The 19732-nt window shown below is 30.8% G+C and overlaps 1 protein-coding gene across 2 annotated transcripts; it reads left to right on the top strand.

Annotated features, from left to right (window-relative positions):
* Nucleotides 1–756: 756 nt before the first annotated feature.
* LOC129971117 (uncharacterized) lies at nucleotides 757–18324 on the top strand. 2 transcript variants are annotated; one of them, XM_056084606.1, is made up of 3 exons: nucleotides 6989–7059; nucleotides 15026–15313; nucleotides 16248–18324. In XM_056084606.1, the coding sequence occupies exons 1-3, from the start codon at nucleotides 7029–7031 to the stop codon at nucleotides 16310–16312; spliced, it is 384 nt and encodes a 127-aa protein (XP_055940581.1). In that variant the 5' UTR covers nucleotides 6989–7028; the 3' UTR covers nucleotides 16313–18324. The 2 variants fall into 2 exon arrangements, 1 of the variants encoding a protein (XP_055940581.1); XR_008784762.1 differs by lacking the exons at nucleotides 6989–7059; nucleotides 16248–18324 and adding an exon at nucleotides 757–1010 and having other exon boundaries at nucleotides 15026–15716.
* Nucleotides 18325–19732: the final 1408 nt, after the last annotated feature.

Raw genomic sequence — 19732 nt, 5'->3', positions numbered from 1 at the left:
TCACCACCACCGACTCGAGATCCTGATTCCCAATCGCACCATTGCCTTCACCGGTTTGGTTTGCGGACGTCCGCAATCCTTCCTTTCCCCCTTCCCCCCAAACAGAAAGTATACTTATATTTTATTTTAAAAGCTTGCAATTTTTATGTTTTAGGTCGTAAAAAAAGTCGAGGAAGTTTCATTAACTCTCCCTTTTGTAAAGAAAGCAAAACGTTACGGTTGCCCTAAATACACGACTCGAATTTCTTTCCGGGTAGGTTATTTCCTACTGGGAAGCCATTCAGAGAGCAGAAAATGGCCCTTTACGGCTTTATGTTTCTTATCTGTTTTACACAAGCGCGCCATTTAATAGCGCAGAGAATTCCTCCTCCCCCACTTCTTTTTTTTCCCCCATACCCCGGAGCAGCAAAAGGTGTGTGAGTACCTTTGCAAAGCAGGGGCATACGTCTGGCAAACCTAATTTTCACTCCCCATAGAGGCGGCCCTTCTGCCGGAAGTCTGAGACGATCATCTTCAGCTCCACCACCACCCTTAGAACCGTCCTTTTACTACTACCAACGGAGAATGCGTAAGTGATATTGGGATCGATGACTGCGTCCCGGGAGTAGTAGGGAGAGGTATGTAAATGACAACACTGCGAGGCGAAGGAATGGGAAACCCAAAATATTCTTTTCTTCATCCTCACCTTTCTGTTCCCTCTCCCTCCACTACCACCCTTCCTTTTTGGAACAGCGGGGGCGGATGGAGGGAAGAACGAGATAACCTGTGGAATAAGAAAAGAGGAGAGATGGAGTTGCCATGGAAACCTGGCGTTGTGCCAGCAGGGGAGGGCCGGAGATCGATGCCCCTTCCAAGATGGCTGTGTCCGTCTGTCCTGAGAGCGTCTGCTGGCATTCCATGGAGGGAGGAGAAAGGATTCTGAGCATCCTTTCCAGCATTCTCCATCCCGGGACCTGGAAGACCCCCCTCTGTGTCCACTGCCGATGAAGAATAGAGGAAGACTTCCAAAAGTGAGTGATTTATATTTGATGCCACTTTTCCATCCGTTTGTGTTCGATTTGTTCTCGGAGCATCCTCCAGATACGCCTTCTACCCTCTATCGTCAAGCTCTTTTGTCTTTTTCTTTTCCTTTCACTTCCTTTTTTGAAAAACAGCACCATATTTTTTCAGTTTTCTTTTATCTAGTTTCAGTGTGCATTTGGTGCCTTTCTCAGTTTTTCCTGTGTGGTGCATGAATAGCAAACTGTTGCACTCCTAGAATGTCGGAATCAGATAGAGTTAGTACCCACCCAGTTTTCTGCGCTTATTAACAATGGATGGTTTAAAAGAACGATCCTGCAGGGAATTAAACGGTAGATCGAAATCTGCAATAGATTTTACCATAAATTAGAATGAATTCAAAATTTAGATTCATTAAATAGTTGTTTGAGGAAAAAAAAAAAGAAAAGAAAAATTATTTGTTTTCTTCAGTAAGATTGGGCATTGCAAAACATATTAATTTATAGTATTTTATAACATAAATTTTAATCAGTTACAGAATAAACATTGTTTTGTAACATTAACATTGTTCGACACTTAATTTAACAATGTTATTTTAACAAAAAATAAAACTATATGTTCCTGCTTTTTTTAATACACCCATACATTTTTCTTTATAGTTTGAAAAAAATCATATATCTTTTTTTAAACTGCTTTAGATATTATTTAATTAATATTATTGGAAATTTAGAACTAGATTCACAAAAGGAAATCATTAAATGCTTTTATGCAAAAGAATTGAATTTTATGAAGTATTATATATTATTAATTACTTAAGAAATGTTCACATTTTTGCCCCCCCCCGACGTCCTTTTAAAATATTCATAATAAGAAAGAATCATTTTAAAATTTTAAATGCAGTTATGTTTTAATGTGTTAAAAAGTAATTTTTGTTATCTGATGTATGCATTCTATTTTAAATATAACCGGAAGCTCTTAATTCTAATCTATTTTTAAACGCTCTTTTATATTTTGTCTTCTCATATAATCTTAAACATAGACACAATTTACGATTTTTCACCTCACATTTATTCATTTTTTTTTTATTGAATTGATTCCATTTAGTTAAAAAGAACTGCACAAACACCTGTTACACATATAATTATACTAGGCATTAAAGAATATGTTGTAGTATGGACCAAGAAATATTATTTGTAACATGTCTTTTCATATTTATTATTCAGTTTGAAATTAAATTTCAATTATGCGATAACGACTAAAATAAATCAAAGCTTAGTTATGCCTGAAAACCAATTGTTTAATTTACAAATTTTTTTCAAAAAAATACCATTTTTTAAAATTTAATAAAATACCATTATTACTCGATTATTATTTTGTAATGATGTAAATTAAGAAAAAGAAAGTGAACTTCAAAGATAATTTCAATAAGTTTGATTGAAAATAAAAAACATGCATGTTCATCGAAAAGAATAGGACTTAGCATAAAAAAGTAATTTACAAACGCATTTGATTAAGTTAAAATGTAATAAATGCTTGCCAAAAGCGAGGAAAAAAAGTCTTCAGAAGCCATCATAGTAAATTAAACCTTTATCCCTTGCTCATTTTTACAATATAACATATACAGTTTGCATATTTTTGTATATTATATATATATATATATCATATCATTAAATTTGCTTATATTCCCTAATATTATTTCTAATTTACTAATATGAATATTAATCAAGGCAAGTTTCAGTATTTTCTTGTATTTTAATGCTTATTTGATATTGTAATTAGTTTAATTTGAATTTTATTTTGGCACGGCGCCAAAACTTTCAACTGATAAGCAGCATTGCTATTTTTTAAAGTTTATAACCTTATTATATACATATATGATTATAAAATATAATGAATCGATATTGCTTTAAAAAGTATAGAAAATTCCATTCAATATTTCCATCTTTGTGAAAGCAAAGATGGATTTTGCTTTATTTTTGTAAGTGAATATCTATTCACTTCTTATCGTGTCCCTTCTGTGCGTAGGAAAGGCAAAAAGGGTATCGGGAAAAATTTTCCCCGATGCACTTTTTCACTTCTTTTGAAGGTAATAATTTTTAAAAATATCAAATCTTGAAAGTGCTGCCATTTGCAAGATTCGTTTTAATTTTACCGTACATGCAGATGCTTGAATATGTATGGTAATAGTGTTATTAAAAAAGAGGTTTTGCATTCATGCCTTTTTTTTTTTTTTTTTTTTTTTCATTTTAGAAATAACCGGAGTTGAAATTTATGTCGATTGGTTATCACTTCTTTGTAATTAAGGAATGAAATTAGTTCTTTGGAAAATCATTTTTCTTCAACGAATATCAAATCACTTTAGAAGCTTTTTTTTTTCCCACTGAAACTCTGCGCTATTCTGTATCAGCTAGTATTGTTGCATTAAACTGACGCATTTCAGTGAATTTGTGAAATAATAGACAGTTTGCAGCTAGAGTGTAGCACAGACAATATAAAATCTTACAAAGTAAAGGAAAGGAAATGACATTTATCTGAATTCTGTTGTAGAAGCGCTACCATAAGAGCTGAATTCTTATAAAAGACTTTTTATTATTATTATTATTATGACCCATTTATGTCGCTTTGTAAGCAAAACAGAGAGATAAAAAAATTGAATAGTGTATTGCATTTTCACAATCTTTAGAACTTAAGCAAACAGCTGCAAACCTTCATGTCTCTTCACCTGTTGAATCTAAAAAGTGCCATTCTTGATTGACAATAGAAGAAGTTATTAAACTCCCTTTCGAAGAGAAGAATAAAATGAATAAGAAACAATGAAATTTTAAAACAGAGGATCCTGCAGTGCATGATAAATTTAATAGTTTCCTTTTATAGTACGGATTTTTAAGTTAGCATATTAATCATTTGTTCATTGTTGAATTCAGCAGTGGAGTGGAGTTTTTTTTAAAAGAAAGCTTATTTTAACTCAGTACTGAAATCGTCTGTAAGCACAGCTTCTTCACATCTTTGGCAATCATCAGTATCATTTAAGGGGTGATATTCTCTTCCACAAATGTTGACCTTTGGAGTGCTCCAGTTTTCTGCCTCCATTCATCCAGGGGCGGTGGCTGAACAGGCGGGGTGCCTATCACTCTCCACAGAACTTCGGGGAAGTAATGACTGGACAATTGAGCATGCTCGCGCAAAAAAGCACAAATGCAGTGTCATCGTACTTGTTAGAACTGGGGTTTTGTTTTAGAAACACGCCAGTTGTACAGAATTTCGCAGATATAAAGCAAAATGACAGCCCTACTCTTCCTACTTTGGAGACATATTAATATTTTTGAAGTGACTTTGCTTTTACTTGCAGGCTTTAAGGGGTGCAATTAAAAAAATGTGACATTTTTGACAATGTGTTTGAAAGTAAAACATTTTTTTCATTTTAATCCCTAAGAAAGATTATTCTTTTTATTAGATTTTTCTACTTGTAGCTAATAGACAGAGTTTATAGCATTTTTAATTTCTAGATTTCACTCTTTTTGTGATGAGTGATTGAAATTTTTTTAAATAAAGCTGACTTTGTGTTTTATTTTTGAATGATAATCAAACTTAAATATTGAAAATCGTTTCACGTGATTTTCATTGAGAGCTGAACTAACTATTTGAACTTTACAGGCTACATTTTCGATAATAACCTTAGAATAAGTTATGTAAATAGAAAATATATTTTCATTTTTTAATTAAATAAGATTGCATTTTTTAATTGTTCAGTTCAAAGATCATTTTTATGCTCCCGTTTTTAATTTTGAAACAAATATTTTTTTTTTTTTTTTTTTGCTGTTGTTGCTGTTTTCCTTTTCAGTTTTTCTATAATTGCGACACCTTATTCCAAAATGTTATGCTTGTTCTCATAAAAAATGAGCACTGAACATTAACAGCTGTGCATAAATTATGATTTCAATGATTGTAACTTTTGTGCAATATTCATAGAATCGCGGGTTTCCTGTTTCTAGAAGTTGAATTTATTTTCTATTAAATTTGACAGAGATTCCAATAACGTTTCAATTCTGATATGAAATATATTTGCAGACATTCAAACATTTTTTATTGTACGATATTTTTCAACCCATTAAGACATTTCCACCATTCAGATACTATAATTTAAAATTTTGCTTCCATTCAAAATGCTTTATCTCTCATTAGAAATATAATATAATGATCTTGATAAATCGATAATCTTGATTAATAAAATGCAGAACACTTATAGAAAACAATTTCAGATAAGCTAAAAATTAGAATATTTTTTAAACTTCAGATTTCTGAAGAAATTTTACCATTCTATAAATGAGATTTCAAAACGTTACAAAATGTTGTTAAATATCTTGAAGCGCAATAATCATTGTTTTCTGACGTCTATGTGTGATTCACGCAATACTGCCCAGCTGAAACTGCTTTAAAACGGAAATTAAAATTTTTTGAATCTACAAACAGAACTACATTTATTGCTGCGGTCTATCACTTACTTTGAACGGAGTTTAGCAGACTGAATTTACTTGTGAACAAGCAGAATTTTTACTTTTGCTGGATAATAAAATTTTTCCCAACGTACTACTTTCTTAAAGAGCTGGAAATTAATAAAAGAGGTGATGGAAAAACTCTTGGGGACCTCATTGGAAGAGGGTTATACTGTACAGCATATTTTTAAGTGCCTGATTTTGTTCAAAAACGGTTGTGGTATTTATCATACATGTCCGACTTTTTCTTCTCGTTCATGCAATGCATCATAGAGGTGATAATTGATTTAATGTAAGAGTAATCGTAGGAAGAAGGAATTTTGTTTGTTATAAATTATCATAAAAAGTTATAAAAGATATTTTATTATTTTCCCGGTCTTACTGTCACAAATTTTTATTACAATCCCGCCGTACTAATTAAATAATGTCGGAATTCTTTTGGTTCTCTTTCCTTTCGCAACTGTTATTATATAAATTTCATAATATGAAAGGTTCAAAGAAATTAACCAATCCATGATCTCCATATGCTTAGCAGTCGGCCCATTTGGTTGCCTTGTGATTTGAGAAATTCCATTAAAATTAATTTTTAAAAGAACTGAACTTTGTAAGAATTGTTTTTGATTTCGGACTGGGTTTTTCTACAGTTTAGCAATCTTCTATGCTTGATTTTTTTCCCCCTTTCCAAATTCATGGCCAGAACTCGAACGAGAAAGTTGCGTTAAAGGGCATGCGCAGTAGCGTGATGGTTACTTTCCAAAGATGCTCGACAAGAATAAATGTCAAATAATTGAAACACATTGGGTAACCTTTATATACCTTCAAAAGTTGGATACAAGAGGGCAGGTAGATAATAATGAGCATGCGCAGATGGGCAGTAATTACTTTCCCGATGCTCAACAGGTTGTCTGGACGAGTGCATTCTCCGGGTGGGATGCAAGGGAGGAACGAGAGGTCATCGATCGTCCCTTCGACTGCAGACACGCGCATGCGCAGCCCGGGGATGCGGTAACCGCGATGCCGGACATTTCCCTCCCGCTCTTCTTGCTCCCGGATGATTTCTGCTCCAGAGAAGGAAAAAAGAAGGGGAGGGGCCTGAAACTGGGACAGGGCACGGGCCCCCCACTTTTCAAAAGAGGACCCCGTGCAACGAGGGGCATCCGCTCCAGAGGCTTGAACACCCCTTAGCCTTTTTCCGGAGTGCAGCGTCCAAGATGGCGTCCGGGAGGAACTCTTCCGGGATGAGCTGTTCTTCTGGTGGGAGAAGAGTTCGCTCAGTTCCGGTCGCAATTACGTCGGAAGGAATTCCGGTGGTTCGAGTGACGTAGAAGGTACGAAAGACGGACATTTCTCGAACCAATGGGCAGCCGACACGGACACACCTGGATCAGGAGAAAAGGATTCGGAGACAGGTAGGCAAAACCCACAGCCAGCCTGGCACCTTGTTTATTAGAGAGATGGTTTTCTTTTGTTATGAAGATGTCTTTTTTAGTTTTATTGTCCAGGTTTTCATCTTATGTCGATTTGAATTGTATTGTGATGTCCGATTCTTCCATAACATTTCCAACAGGTATGTCTGAGTGCTTCTAATTGCTCATATTTCTTCTTTAAAAAAAAAGAGATTGCTTAAAGAATAGGAAATAACTTTTAAACATTTCCAATCTTATATTCATAAATCTGTGTGGAGATCAACTCCAGCATTAAAAGTAAAATGGAAAGAAATTGTTTATTCTTTGATGTGTTATGCTAACTTTGTAAATGAGAAATGTTTTCAAATATTTATAGAGAAAAAGCTATCTTATTATTGAAAGCTGAACTAAAAAAATTTATTTGATTTTTTTTTCATTTGAAAACATCAGAAACAAACCTCTCTTGGCTGTGTACAATGCTCTGTTAAAACCAAATGTAATATAAACAAACCATATCCGTCCGGAGAAAATTAAAAGGTATTTGAATAAAACTCATTTTCTGAAACATTCTCTTTGGACTTAAAAATGATATTATAATCGATTAGAATATTTATAGCATTTGAAAATAGTAGCTTTATTCCAATTCAAATAAGTACAAAATATCATTCATAATTATAATTTATAATTTTAAAAAAAACGAAGAATATTTCAGGATCTTAAATTTGTATAAATTAAAGCAACGAATTTAAGTCAGGATGTAAATTAATTTAATTGAAATGAAAAAATTGCCATATTTATCATCTGTTTTGGAAATTGAAATCCGAGGAGAGTCGTCGAAAAATGGCGTCAAGACTTCTTCGTTCCCGTTTGCAGGGAGGAGGAAGGGAGAGAGCTGAGGAATCTCCCGACGCCAGGAATCGATATTTCTGCTTTCGGAACATCCCCCATTTTCGAACCACGAACGAAAACGTTCTCGGATCTTCTTTCTGCTCTTTCAATCTTTTCTTCTTTTTCCCCCCATTAGAACAGAACGTGATGGAAACCTTGCATCATGGAATCGCTTTCTGTAGCGTTAGTTTTGGGACCTCATCCATTTATGCAGAACATCTTCTGCTTTTATTCGTTTATGCTTCGAATATACTTTTAGCAAAAGATGGGCGTTTCTACTTTCCAAATATTATCTATCCGTTTCAGCAACTGGATGACCTGCTTTATTCGAAACATATTTTGATTCAATCAGACGATAGCTCCACTTTTTTAAATTAAATTGAATGTCGAATGAAAAATTGTTGGAAATGCCAGGAATATAAATAATGTAGCTGAAATTTATTATCATAATCTTAAAATTTTCTGATTTACCTTTTATTTCTCTTGTAAAGTAGATTTCCAAGAATTGTATTTTTGGCGATCAATGCCATCAGATTTGATTGTTTTATTCTCGAAATCGATTGTTCATTTCATACTTCACTACTCATAAGGTTTGATAAAATTACAAATGGGTGCAAATGGCTTTTCTAAATTTTATTAAAATAAGTAAAAAAAATTAAGTAATTTCAGTTTTTACAGTAAAGTTTAACAATAATGTAAAGCAGTTACGGTAATATAATTGTGGTGAGAATATTGCTTGAATATTAAAATTTATTTTTAATAGTTTACAATCTTAATATTTCTAAATGCTCAAAAATCTTCAACAACAAATAAAAAATATTTCCTTTTAGTAATTCGAAGAAAAATACCTTTTTTTTCACCCCAGGATGATTTTTAAAATTATATAAATAGATTATTCCGAGCAAAAATAGCACAAATATATTTACACCTCTATCAAACAAGTATAACAAATATTTATAAAAACTTTGTGCTCAAAATTTCATTTGAATTACTATGAATATTTATGATAAGAATGAGTTCTTATTTTTTTTTCTTTAATTCTTTATCTTTTTGAAAAAAAGTTAAAGAATATTTGATGAAATTTTCGCTTCTCAAAAAAAATGAAAAGGCATGAATGGCAATGGCTTGATGAAAGATAACGAAGCAATCTTGTAACATAAGCAATAAATTTATTGTTGGTAATGCATTAACTTTTTGTTTAAAACTTGTTGCTTTAGGTTCTTGTACTTAACAGATTTTTTTTATTAATGAAATTAAAAGTAACTCTATAGCACAAATTTGAAAAAGTTATATATTTATAATTTTTTACCTTTGTTTACAGATGAGTTTAAACATTGAAATTATAAGTTATTCAGATTTAAGGTACATCTTATCAGAGCACTGACGAAAATCAGAAGTCAAAAGATCTGCAATTATACCTGAGGGCATTCCAGAATATGGGGAAAGTAAAAAAGTAAGGTAAGGTAAAAATAAAAGGAAAGGAAAGAAACAATTTACAGAAATAACCATTTTTAACCCAAAGAAATCTTATGGAAATTGAAATTTTAATCCAAAAACATCTTAGCAAGATAATGTCTTAGATTTTATTCACCTGTTTCTATATTATTTTTTTAAGATGTACTCTAATTTACAATATATATTTCTTATACACAAAAAAAGGTTTATTATCATAACTATGAGAAGAAATAATGCAATGCAATGTACGGAAAAGATGCAACTAAAATAAGGAAAACGCTGTAGCAAAATATTTTCAAAATTGTTTAAAATCAGAAGAAAAAAACTGAAGGAACTAAAACTGGAATTACTGAAAAACATTTTTTTTTTTTAAATAGTGTAAAGTGCTTTTGTGTAAATATATGTTCTAAAATTATTGAAGGAAAATTCTTTAACATTTCGAATCATTTCAATTAATTAAAATTACAATTAAATTCTGAGAAACTCTTATACACACATATATACGAATAATATATTTTTAGTGAAATTTAAAGAATGTTTTTATGTGATTTTAAAACACAATATAAAAAAAAAATTTCAAATAATATTTGGCTATTAAATACTGATACCTTCATTTGCAGTTTAACAAATTTTTGTGATTAAATCATTATGAGGTCGATTTTTGTTTAAAAAAATAAAAATATTCCTTCAGTAAATCGTTTGAGAAAGTTTGAAAATAAAAAAAATATTCGATCTCTATTTATCGTTTTATTCTTCTTAGGAATTTTCAATTATTACATAATAGTTTCTTGTGAGGGTCTTCCCTGTAATGAACAGATTTTTTACAAATGAAAAAACAAAATGTTTTTATTCATGATTTACATTTTCACTTGAACACTTTTGAGAGTTATGTTCAGAAAGTATGTTATTTCAAGAATAGTGCAATTCTATTATAATGTGCATGTTAACCAAATTCATAATTTTATCGGATCAAAATATTTCTGCCACTCAGTCATTAGAATGCCTATGAAGTATTATACAGTTCGGTTTGCTTCCTTCGTTTTTGCTAATATTTTACGTAGTAAGAAATGACATTTAAAAAACCTCATTTCTCTAGTTAGCTCTATATTACTTAGAAATTTTGGGCTAAGCGAATCGAATAAAATAGAACACTACATCACAGCACACTACTTAATTGAAAGCTGTGTGATTCATTGGATACTCATTGATCAAATGAAATATAACAATCCCTCTTGTGAAAGGGAACTGTATACTTTAATAAAATAATATCTAATTATCCATATTTTGTAGTTTTAGTGTCTGCACTTTATGACATAAATTCGGGATTGAAACGTCTGAAATTTTATCATAAAATAGAGCGAAGTAAAATGATTCTGGTTCATGATAAGAGGTTCATTCGTCTACTTTTAACGTGTTTTTTCTGTTGTAAATCCATTTATGAATCTTTTCGCTCATTTTGGACAATCTAAAAAGAAACTAAATGTTTAAAATGTTGTTTTATATTAAAATCAGCATAACAATTTGATTTTCAAAATTTGATTAAATGTTATTTCAAAAAAGTTTTCTGCAAAATATGATAAAAAGAATATTAAAAATAATGCAAAAAATTTTTTAGGAACCTGAAATTTAATTTAATTTCGGTACGAACCATTTTCCGGTCACTGCTTTCAAATCACGCCGATTAAAAACTGGCCATTGCTTTACAAACTCTTCAAGTAAATGATAGATTCACATATTTTACTTGATATCACGAGGTTTTTTATTATGTATTTCTGCAGTCAAGTTTAGTAAAATTTTAAATACCATTATATCAAAATTGTCGGTTTGAGACTTTAAATATTATTAATTAAAATATCTAAAATTTTCCATCTAGTATTTTTTGCGTTTGTATTCCCAGTAGGGTTGCATGGGTGTGTACTTCTATTACTGTATCCCTGCTACTCTTTTTTCTCTTCCAGGCTTCATAAGTTAAGAACAGGAGAATATTCGAACCCTGAAGGAAAGAGCGAAACAAACAAATGGCACATAAAATTTCAAATGTTTGCCACTGACATTGCTTTGAGTACAATGACTTTCTAAACCTGAAATTTAAAATCGTATTGAAACTTAGGTTTTACTGGGACGAAGTTTTCGTTGCAATACCACAGTAAGAAAAAGAAATATGAATCAAGAAAATTCAATTATAGATAGTTATTAGAAAAAAATAGTTGGGTGAATTTCATGGAGAATTTGAAAGAAGATCCTGTAAACTTTTGCGATGAATATTTTACAAAAACCTACCAAAGAATGATCTCCAGTGATGTTATTGAATTAAGTTCAACTTTTGTGCACATTAATTCAACACAATTATGTTTTTTTATAGTATATGTAGCAGTAATGAATATACCTGCTTTGAAAAGTTAAATCTCTGATTGGAACTCTGAAAAAGGTCTGACTTCTGAAAAATATTACTGTATTGTATTAATGAATAATTCACAAATGTATACTAACAATGCTTGGGAAATTTATGAATTATTTATGAGTGGCAACAACCCAAAGAAGAAAGGTGTATATCTATAACTCTGCCTGGGGTTAAAACAAAATGATAATATCAGAAAAGTGTACAAAAGAAGATTTAAAATAAATAAAATTAAGAATGATCTATTCTCCAAAAGATTTCAATTATAAAACTTCCAAAATATTAAAATATCTTTGGATTCTCTTCGTCCTTATAATATTCTCTCTAATTACATTACTTGCGGTAAGAAATTTTCTTTTTAATTGCTAATGAATGAGAATCATATTGTTTGTTTTTCCAAGTTATTACCACTAGTTATTTGTTTTCAGGAAATAAATTCAAATAAAGATTATTTTTTCTTAGTAAGTTGAAAAGTTATTCAGTTTCTAAACTGTTTCAAAAACAAACAAAATTGCCTTTCATTACTATTTTTGACTTCTAAATGCATATAATTATTTAATAATTAAATTAAGAAAGTCAGTATTTGATGAATGCAATGTTGTATGATGTCTTGTTTTTCACAGCCAAATGTGACTATAATTCTTTAAAGATTTGGAAAAGGTGGGGATTCCTTGATTTTTTTTTCACTAAAATGTGTTTGCATTTTAGTTTTCTTTAAAAATTTAACCACTTCGTTTATATTTTAAAAATATTTCATCTCAGCTTTTTTAAAAGTATTTGAAACGAGTATTTTTTTTAAATTCAATTCCATGTATATGGGTAAAAGTCAGTAAAAGAAATTTAACTTTTCTGTTCATTTTGTTACCACAAAGCTACTGGCAGCGATTTAGATAAGTTCGATGTGGAAGATTTTCTAACAAGTCGTGTCAAAACCTCTATGAAAGAGCTGTTTAAAATAAATCAAAAGACCTGTGCACGAAGCAGAAAATACTGTTGTTCTGTAGTTCTGCTTTCCAAATTTTTATCCAATTTTGGAAGTAATAATTCACTGTACGAAATACGTCACTGAAATGGTTTTGAGAAGTTTTCCATGGACGCGATCAGAAGAATTCCCTCTTCCCCTTTCAAAACATAAAAACTAGATATTTTTTAATTTCATTTCATTTCTAAATAAGCAGTTTTTAAATAATAAATTTTATAACAGATTGGAATGATAAAATGTTTCATAGTGGGTTGCCTTTAAGAATATTCATCTCAGTGTCTCACCCATGAAAATATTTTAGAATTTAAATTTAAGATTAAAAAAGAATGGTAAAAAAAATGTAGATCATTCTATATGCTTAAATATGAAGATTGCCCGCGTGCAATGTGTTCACTCCATGCAAAAAACGGAAAAAACTTTTCAACGTGAAAAGAAGGTATAAGAATCTGCTCAAATGTGTCAAAATGTTCTGAGTGAACACCTTCTGAAATGTAAGTGGTAGATGATATAAATCTGAATAGGTTCAAATGTTTGACCCGGTGCACACGAAAGGAGATCTTCCTGAAAATAGCATGGAGGGGTCCGAGGCAGTTTCTCAGTATCTTCATTTAATATCAAAAATAATTCCATTGGATGAAAAAAAAATCCTTTCTTTTGCTTTAGTATTATTCGTAAATTTTTAAAATTTACATTCTTTTTTCAAATACTTTTATTATCAATTTTATTAAAACAAATCTTATATCAATGATCAACAATCTTACATAAAATGTTATCCATTTTTTTAAAACAAACATTCATTCTTGATTTCTGTAAGCACCGAGCAAAACATCGGTTTTTCTTATCGCAGTTTATTTCTGAGAGGAATGGAACGAAGCCATGCGATGAGGCGTTACACTGTTTTTCGTTTTAGAATGCATTTATTACTATGTCATTATTACCGCAAATACAATTCGTTGAAACTGAAACCAGTTTAAGAATTAAAAAACATCTTAATGTTTTTGATTTGATAATTGCTTGTGAAAAATTGGACTGCGCCTTTTTTCTATGTTGTCCCTAACCATTGGTTTGAATGTGTAGAGCACTCGCGTTAAAAAGATTTTTTTTATTTTTTTTATTTCCCCTAGTAACATCCCGCCCATTTTATGAATTTCTGATGAGCGTACTAGTTGCTCCGCAGCTGCGTCAATCTAGCAAATTAAAAATGGTTGCATCTTTTATGCATTATAAATAAACACTTTCAGGGTAATTCATTTACAATGTGCTTTGTTATGCTTCATTAATCATCGAGGCGCGTGCATAGGGTGGAAGCACGTAGCCGTCTGCAAAAGCTCACTGAGTTTTTCACTCGCGATGATCAGAAATTGAATTCCAGTCTAATGTCGCGCGTGTACAACTGATACCGTAAGAGTAAACGGGAAAAGGTGGGCTGCATAAAAGAGGAAGCGATATCTAGTATTCTTTCTCAAAAATTGTTATTGGCGCTTTACAGATTAAGAGTGCTTTGTGTGTACCTCCATTGCACTATTAAACAAAAGCAAGAGCAAGATCTGGACTTGCCGGTAGGGATACACCGGTAGGGATACAATAGTAAAACAGAAAATCGGTCTATGCTTGTTCAAAAGGATTTTCGAGAAATGTTCTTTGAATTACCACAGAATTTTCTGAGAACGCAATTAATATTTTTTGGAAACTGCTTCCCGAAAAAATAAAGAGTTTCTTGATAATATATTGGTTAACATGTAATGTAATAGTATTAGTGGAAACATACATAGCCTTGCAATCTCATCTTAGATTGCTCTTTTTATTATTATTATTGAGATTTTTTGTTGAAATAACTTTTTTACTCCCAAAAAGAAATGTTTAAAAAAAAGCGATTAATATATCATTCATTTAGGTTTACAAGAATTTAATAAGGGCAATAATATTTATCAAGTAGACCAGAAAAATGAAAAGATTGTATATTTAGATATGAGAGTTGTCCATATTTCAGAACTTGGGGGGGGGGGGAAGGGGTTCTTTTTTGCCGAATTAACTTATTCATGATTTTCTTCGATTTATTCCAAATTTAACAATTCAAAAAATAATTAAATATCTGTTATTCTTCTTGACATGTGCATTGCACGAACCCAATATGAGAATAAATATAATGAACATAATCGTCTTCAAGCAGTTCTATCTAAGCTTATTAAACAGAAACTTGTTTGAATTTAAGCAAATCTAAAGATTGCAGATGGCCGGATGTCAAACGAGATTTGAATGCAAATAATGATTTGCTCATGCCTCTAGGTACTGAGTATGTTCAAAGTTCTCTAACAGATTTCCTGCCGTATTTACGTTGCAAATTAGAACATTTAGGACTTCATCATTGCAATTTCATTTCCTAGCCATTATTTTCCTCTCGCAGGATGGACCGAGGGGCGGCGGCACGCATTCTCCAGAAGGCAGTCTCCTCGCTTCCTTATCATTCTCGTGTCCAGGCTGCTGCAGGTTGTAAGATCTGGACGGAGAACTGATAAGGGCACGTGGCAGACGATGGCAGCTCTCAGGCCTTCCCCTCCAGGAACACTCCCGCCAGGCACAGGGTCAAGTGAAGGAACACGCACGACAGGGCGCAACGAGTCACTGAGTGCAGGTACTGGCGCATTCGCATCCTGGCCGGCTTCAGGCAGCCCTGCAAGAAATAATCAGGATGGTTTGTATTTTTTGTTACGCCCAAAGAATTTCACCTAGAATATTTCTAACGTTACTAAAAGCAATGTCGGAAAAATCAAATTTTTTCATAATAAATATTGAATTATATGGCATGTTTATTGATAAATGCAAATGAAAAGATATATCAGTGAATTTTTGACATTTAAAAAATGGATTGGAGAATATTATTGAATTTTTTGCAAGTAGTTTAAACACTGCTTTGTTAATTATCTTTTTAAAAAAAATCACTCAATTCACATATCAGATCCGTTCATGAAGGTAATTATGTTTTGGTAAGGAGCGAAATTTTTTTTATATTTTTATGGCCGACACGTGCTTTAAAATAATTGCTGCATTTGAATATAATTATCCTTAAAGCACATACACCCTTTAAATTTGAAAGAGGAGGTTGTGTGGTTGTTGAAAAAAAAAAAAGAAATTTTTCGTAAGGATTTTTTTTTTATATATATATATATATATATATATATATATATATATATATTTCTAAAGTTTTCAAAGTGATTTCATTTCCCTTAAAGCAAAATAATTTAATATTTCGATTAAAAAAAATATTTTTTAATTGATACGTATTTTGTTCAAATTGATTTTTAAAAATTGATTAAAAATAAAATTAAAATTGTACAAAAATGGGATTGATATCTGTAAAAAGTTAATATTTGAATTTTAGGAGGGTTTTTTTAAAAAAATTGAGTAGTGAAAAGATCTGAAGGTACGACTGTAAAACGAAAACTCTTGTTTTACACTCATTTCATCCAATTTAAAGGGTCTTAAAACCTTTTAAATTCGGAGTTAATCCTTTCATGTACTGAGGAAAATATGCGAAAAATTTTGTTTGAATTCTTTAAAGGATGTGGAATTCTCAACACTCCTATTCAATTTTATAGATATAAATTACATGCATATTTTCCCTTTAGGAACAAGTTGCCTAATTTTTAAGCTCTCGAAAGAAGTTATTGAAGAATCATCTGAAAATGGATGAAAGTTTGATGCATTTATGGAAGAACAGAATGGATTTTGTATATTATTTATTACAGGATCTCTGATTAAAATGTGGACGACTCAAAACTCTGATATTGAGTTGCTGACATTTTATGTTTCTCAAAAGAATACAGGGAGTTTCATTTTTCTTGTTTTTCGAATATATTATGTGTTTTAAGCTCGTTACTTAGTGCCAGGTAAAGGTCGAAGTTATTCTTAAAAATGTATCGACCACTCTCGTCAGAAATTATAAATTGAGTTGTTAACTTAGATATGTGATGCCACCGTTTTACGTTTATCAAATTTAAATTTATTTATAAATCATTTCAATACTTTTATGAAAACTTATTGGAATAAAAATGTAGTCACAAATAAACATTTTGCTCTCTCTTGCATAATTCTGTACAGTAACATTAAAGTACATTCTCACAGTATTGTATTAAAATCCTAAGATGGACCGTTGCTGTATTTCAATCCGACCTCAATCCACATTGAAATTTTCATTCAAATGCTGAAATGCTTAAACTTTGTTTATGTACTTTGGGAAAATTTATTTATTTTGGAGTTCTATGTGGAATTCCTTTTAATAAACTATATGTTGTTTTTTTAAAAATTTCACTGTCTCTATCTTTCAAATGAATTAATATTTTTAATGTTTGAAAATAGTGAGAAGCAATAATTTGTTTCACTTTTAATTTGTCCCATTTTAAATACTTCAAGATCATGCAAAAAAAAATTTATGATTTCAGGTATTCGATTAATTGTTAGTGTAACTTAAAAACGAGAACAATGTATGTTAAAACTTTCCTACTTAACTTACGCGCAGTTAATATGAGGAATAAAAAAAATGTACTTTGAAGTACAATCACGGTGGAAAAAAAGGAATGGCCCAGTTTTATTCTAACATCGTTCAGCGTACAGTCATAAAAATGGCCTCATTTGAAAAGGCTTTACGTACTTTTAAAGATTTTTTAATTAAAAATTTTCTAAGGGACCTTCCATATATTGAAATAAGAATAAACTATTCCAGTGCTATTCCAATAGCAATACCCATTTTTTCTCATCAAATTTTAAAAGTACATCAAAAGTCATTCCGGGAAACCAAGTTTTAATAGTTTAGGTCTTTTCGTTTAGAAATTATGAGCTATCAAAATTTTGAATTTCTAATGTTAAAATCAAATTTTGAACTTTTCATATTTTGAAAGCACACAAAATTACTAACCAAAGCTCTTTATTATAAAAATATTAGGTATGCTAAATATTTTGCAAGCATTTTTAACATGAAAAAGTAATTTTTATTTTATGAAAAAAAAAAACTACAAAATTAGAGTTTAAAAACGTTTAAAGGGCAACATATTATATTTTGGCATAAATCGATGGGCTAGACCATTCTATGGAGACACGCAAAATTTCAACTCATTCCTACGAATAGATTTCCCATTACAGCAATTTTCTGTCTTACTCCTAAAACGAAGCATTGAGAGGCGCATTCATACATTTCAATATATCGACAGTTTCATTTAATTTTTGGTATTAAAATGCTATTTATTGTTCATTCATTGAACAAAAATATCATTTTCTGCATTGTAATATAAAAATATATTTAAAAAAATTCGTCAATGGCAAAAAATATAAAATTTGTTTGGAAAAAAAATTCTATTTCCATAATATTTTTTTCAACTTTTAAATTTGGAGGATGGTCTCTGTCCTTGTCATAAGTCAGAATTCTTACTTGTCAACTCAATGAATGCGAAATATAACCAATTCCAGAAAAGGGAATAACTTTCCATTTCGTAATGAATACTTTGTAGGATTTGACTATTTAATGCTGATATTCTAGTGTTTGCTTAAGTGCGCTTCTTTCACAAGTCTCGAGTTTCTTAAGATGAATATGATGCAATCATTATTGTATGTAATCACTAATGGAATAAAAAAAATTGAAGCTTCAAAATATTATTTACTAAGCACTATAGTATTTTTATATTGTAATAGTATATAGAATTATAATAAAATATTGTCACAGTTTGTCATTCTTTTTATTGATTTTATTAATCAATTTCATACAGTGGATTGATATATACTCCATTTGTCAATGCCAGTTAAATGAAATGAACCTTGTTTTGTTTAAACAGATAGGTTACAATATAAATTTTCGATTTTTAAACTTGTACTTCTTAAAGATATCCAAAGGAATCATTATTCTTATAATCCTACGTGATCTTTTTTTTTAACTAAAGTATGGTTATACTTTCAAATTTCTATGGACAGAAGAAGATTTGTGCCGCAATGATTGGAAATGAAAGACACGAATAAACATTGAGAGCAACATCTACAACACCCGTATATCTGGGATGCATGACTTCACGCAATGAAATCTCTTTCCATAGAACATTAGGTTGCGCGGGAGAAAGTCGATTTGCATCTGTCAGTGAAAGAAATGCTCTACTTTTTTTTTTTTTTTTTTTTTTTTGAATAAAGCAGTGCATTGTTCCATGTCCATTGAAGGGTATGGATAAAGAAGTGCAGAAGAATAAAAACCAATTCCTTTTTTTTTTTTTTTTTCCTCTCTGTAACGGTAAGATATTCATTTTAACATTAAAATGGACATTTCTTTGAAATAATAACAAGGCAATTCAATTTTATATCTTTTGCTCATACAACAAAAGTTTGCAATGCTCTTGAATATTTCTTGGCAGAAAATAATCAAATTCTTTCGAAAACGTTCACTGTGAATTCATCTTATGAATGAAATAGAAATCGATTTTAACATGTAGAATGCAGCTTTACAGACACTTTTAAAATGCAGAAAAATAAAAATAAAAATGCTATTATCGACATACAAAGAATATCAAAAACGTGCACTTCTAAATATGGGAACACTACCTTAACAGAAAATACCAAATATCTCCCGATGTAATCACGGTACATTAATGAAAAGTTATACTCTGCTTTTTTTTTTCATGGGAAATCTGTTAATGGCATCAAAAAAAAAAGGTATTGTCGTAGGAAATTTCATAATTTTAAATATGTAGAAATCGACTTCGAACATTTTAGGCAGAGTAAATTTTAGTATTCATGACTGCCTTTAAAATTTTACTTTTAGTTTTCACATAGGATGATCGATTGAAAAATAAATCTGGATGGCTCCCTCGACTGTACAATGCAAAATTTTAAAGTGAACCGGTTTATGAAGGGCACTACGATATTATAGAACTTAATTCGATCAGGAAAGGTCATGTAAGCGCCAAGTGAAAGATGTTTACGACGAAGACACGATGAATGACGAAAGGGTCGGCGTTTTGTTGGTAACAATGATCTGGTAAGGAAAATGGATGACGAAATCCATGAGAATACACGTTTCACAATGACACCACTTTCAGACGAATTTCTGCACATTTAAGGTACTAATTTGTACGAAATT

Source organism: Argiope bruennichi, chromosome 6 (genome assembly GCF_947563725.1).
Source record: "Argiope bruennichi chromosome 6, qqArgBrue1.1, whole genome shotgun sequence".
Taxonomy (NCBI): domain Eukaryota; kingdom Metazoa; phylum Arthropoda; class Arachnida; order Araneae; family Araneidae; genus Argiope; species Argiope bruennichi.
The sequence above is the reverse complement of the archived record's forward strand: the minus strand, read 5'-3'. Positions and strand labels throughout refer to the sequence as shown.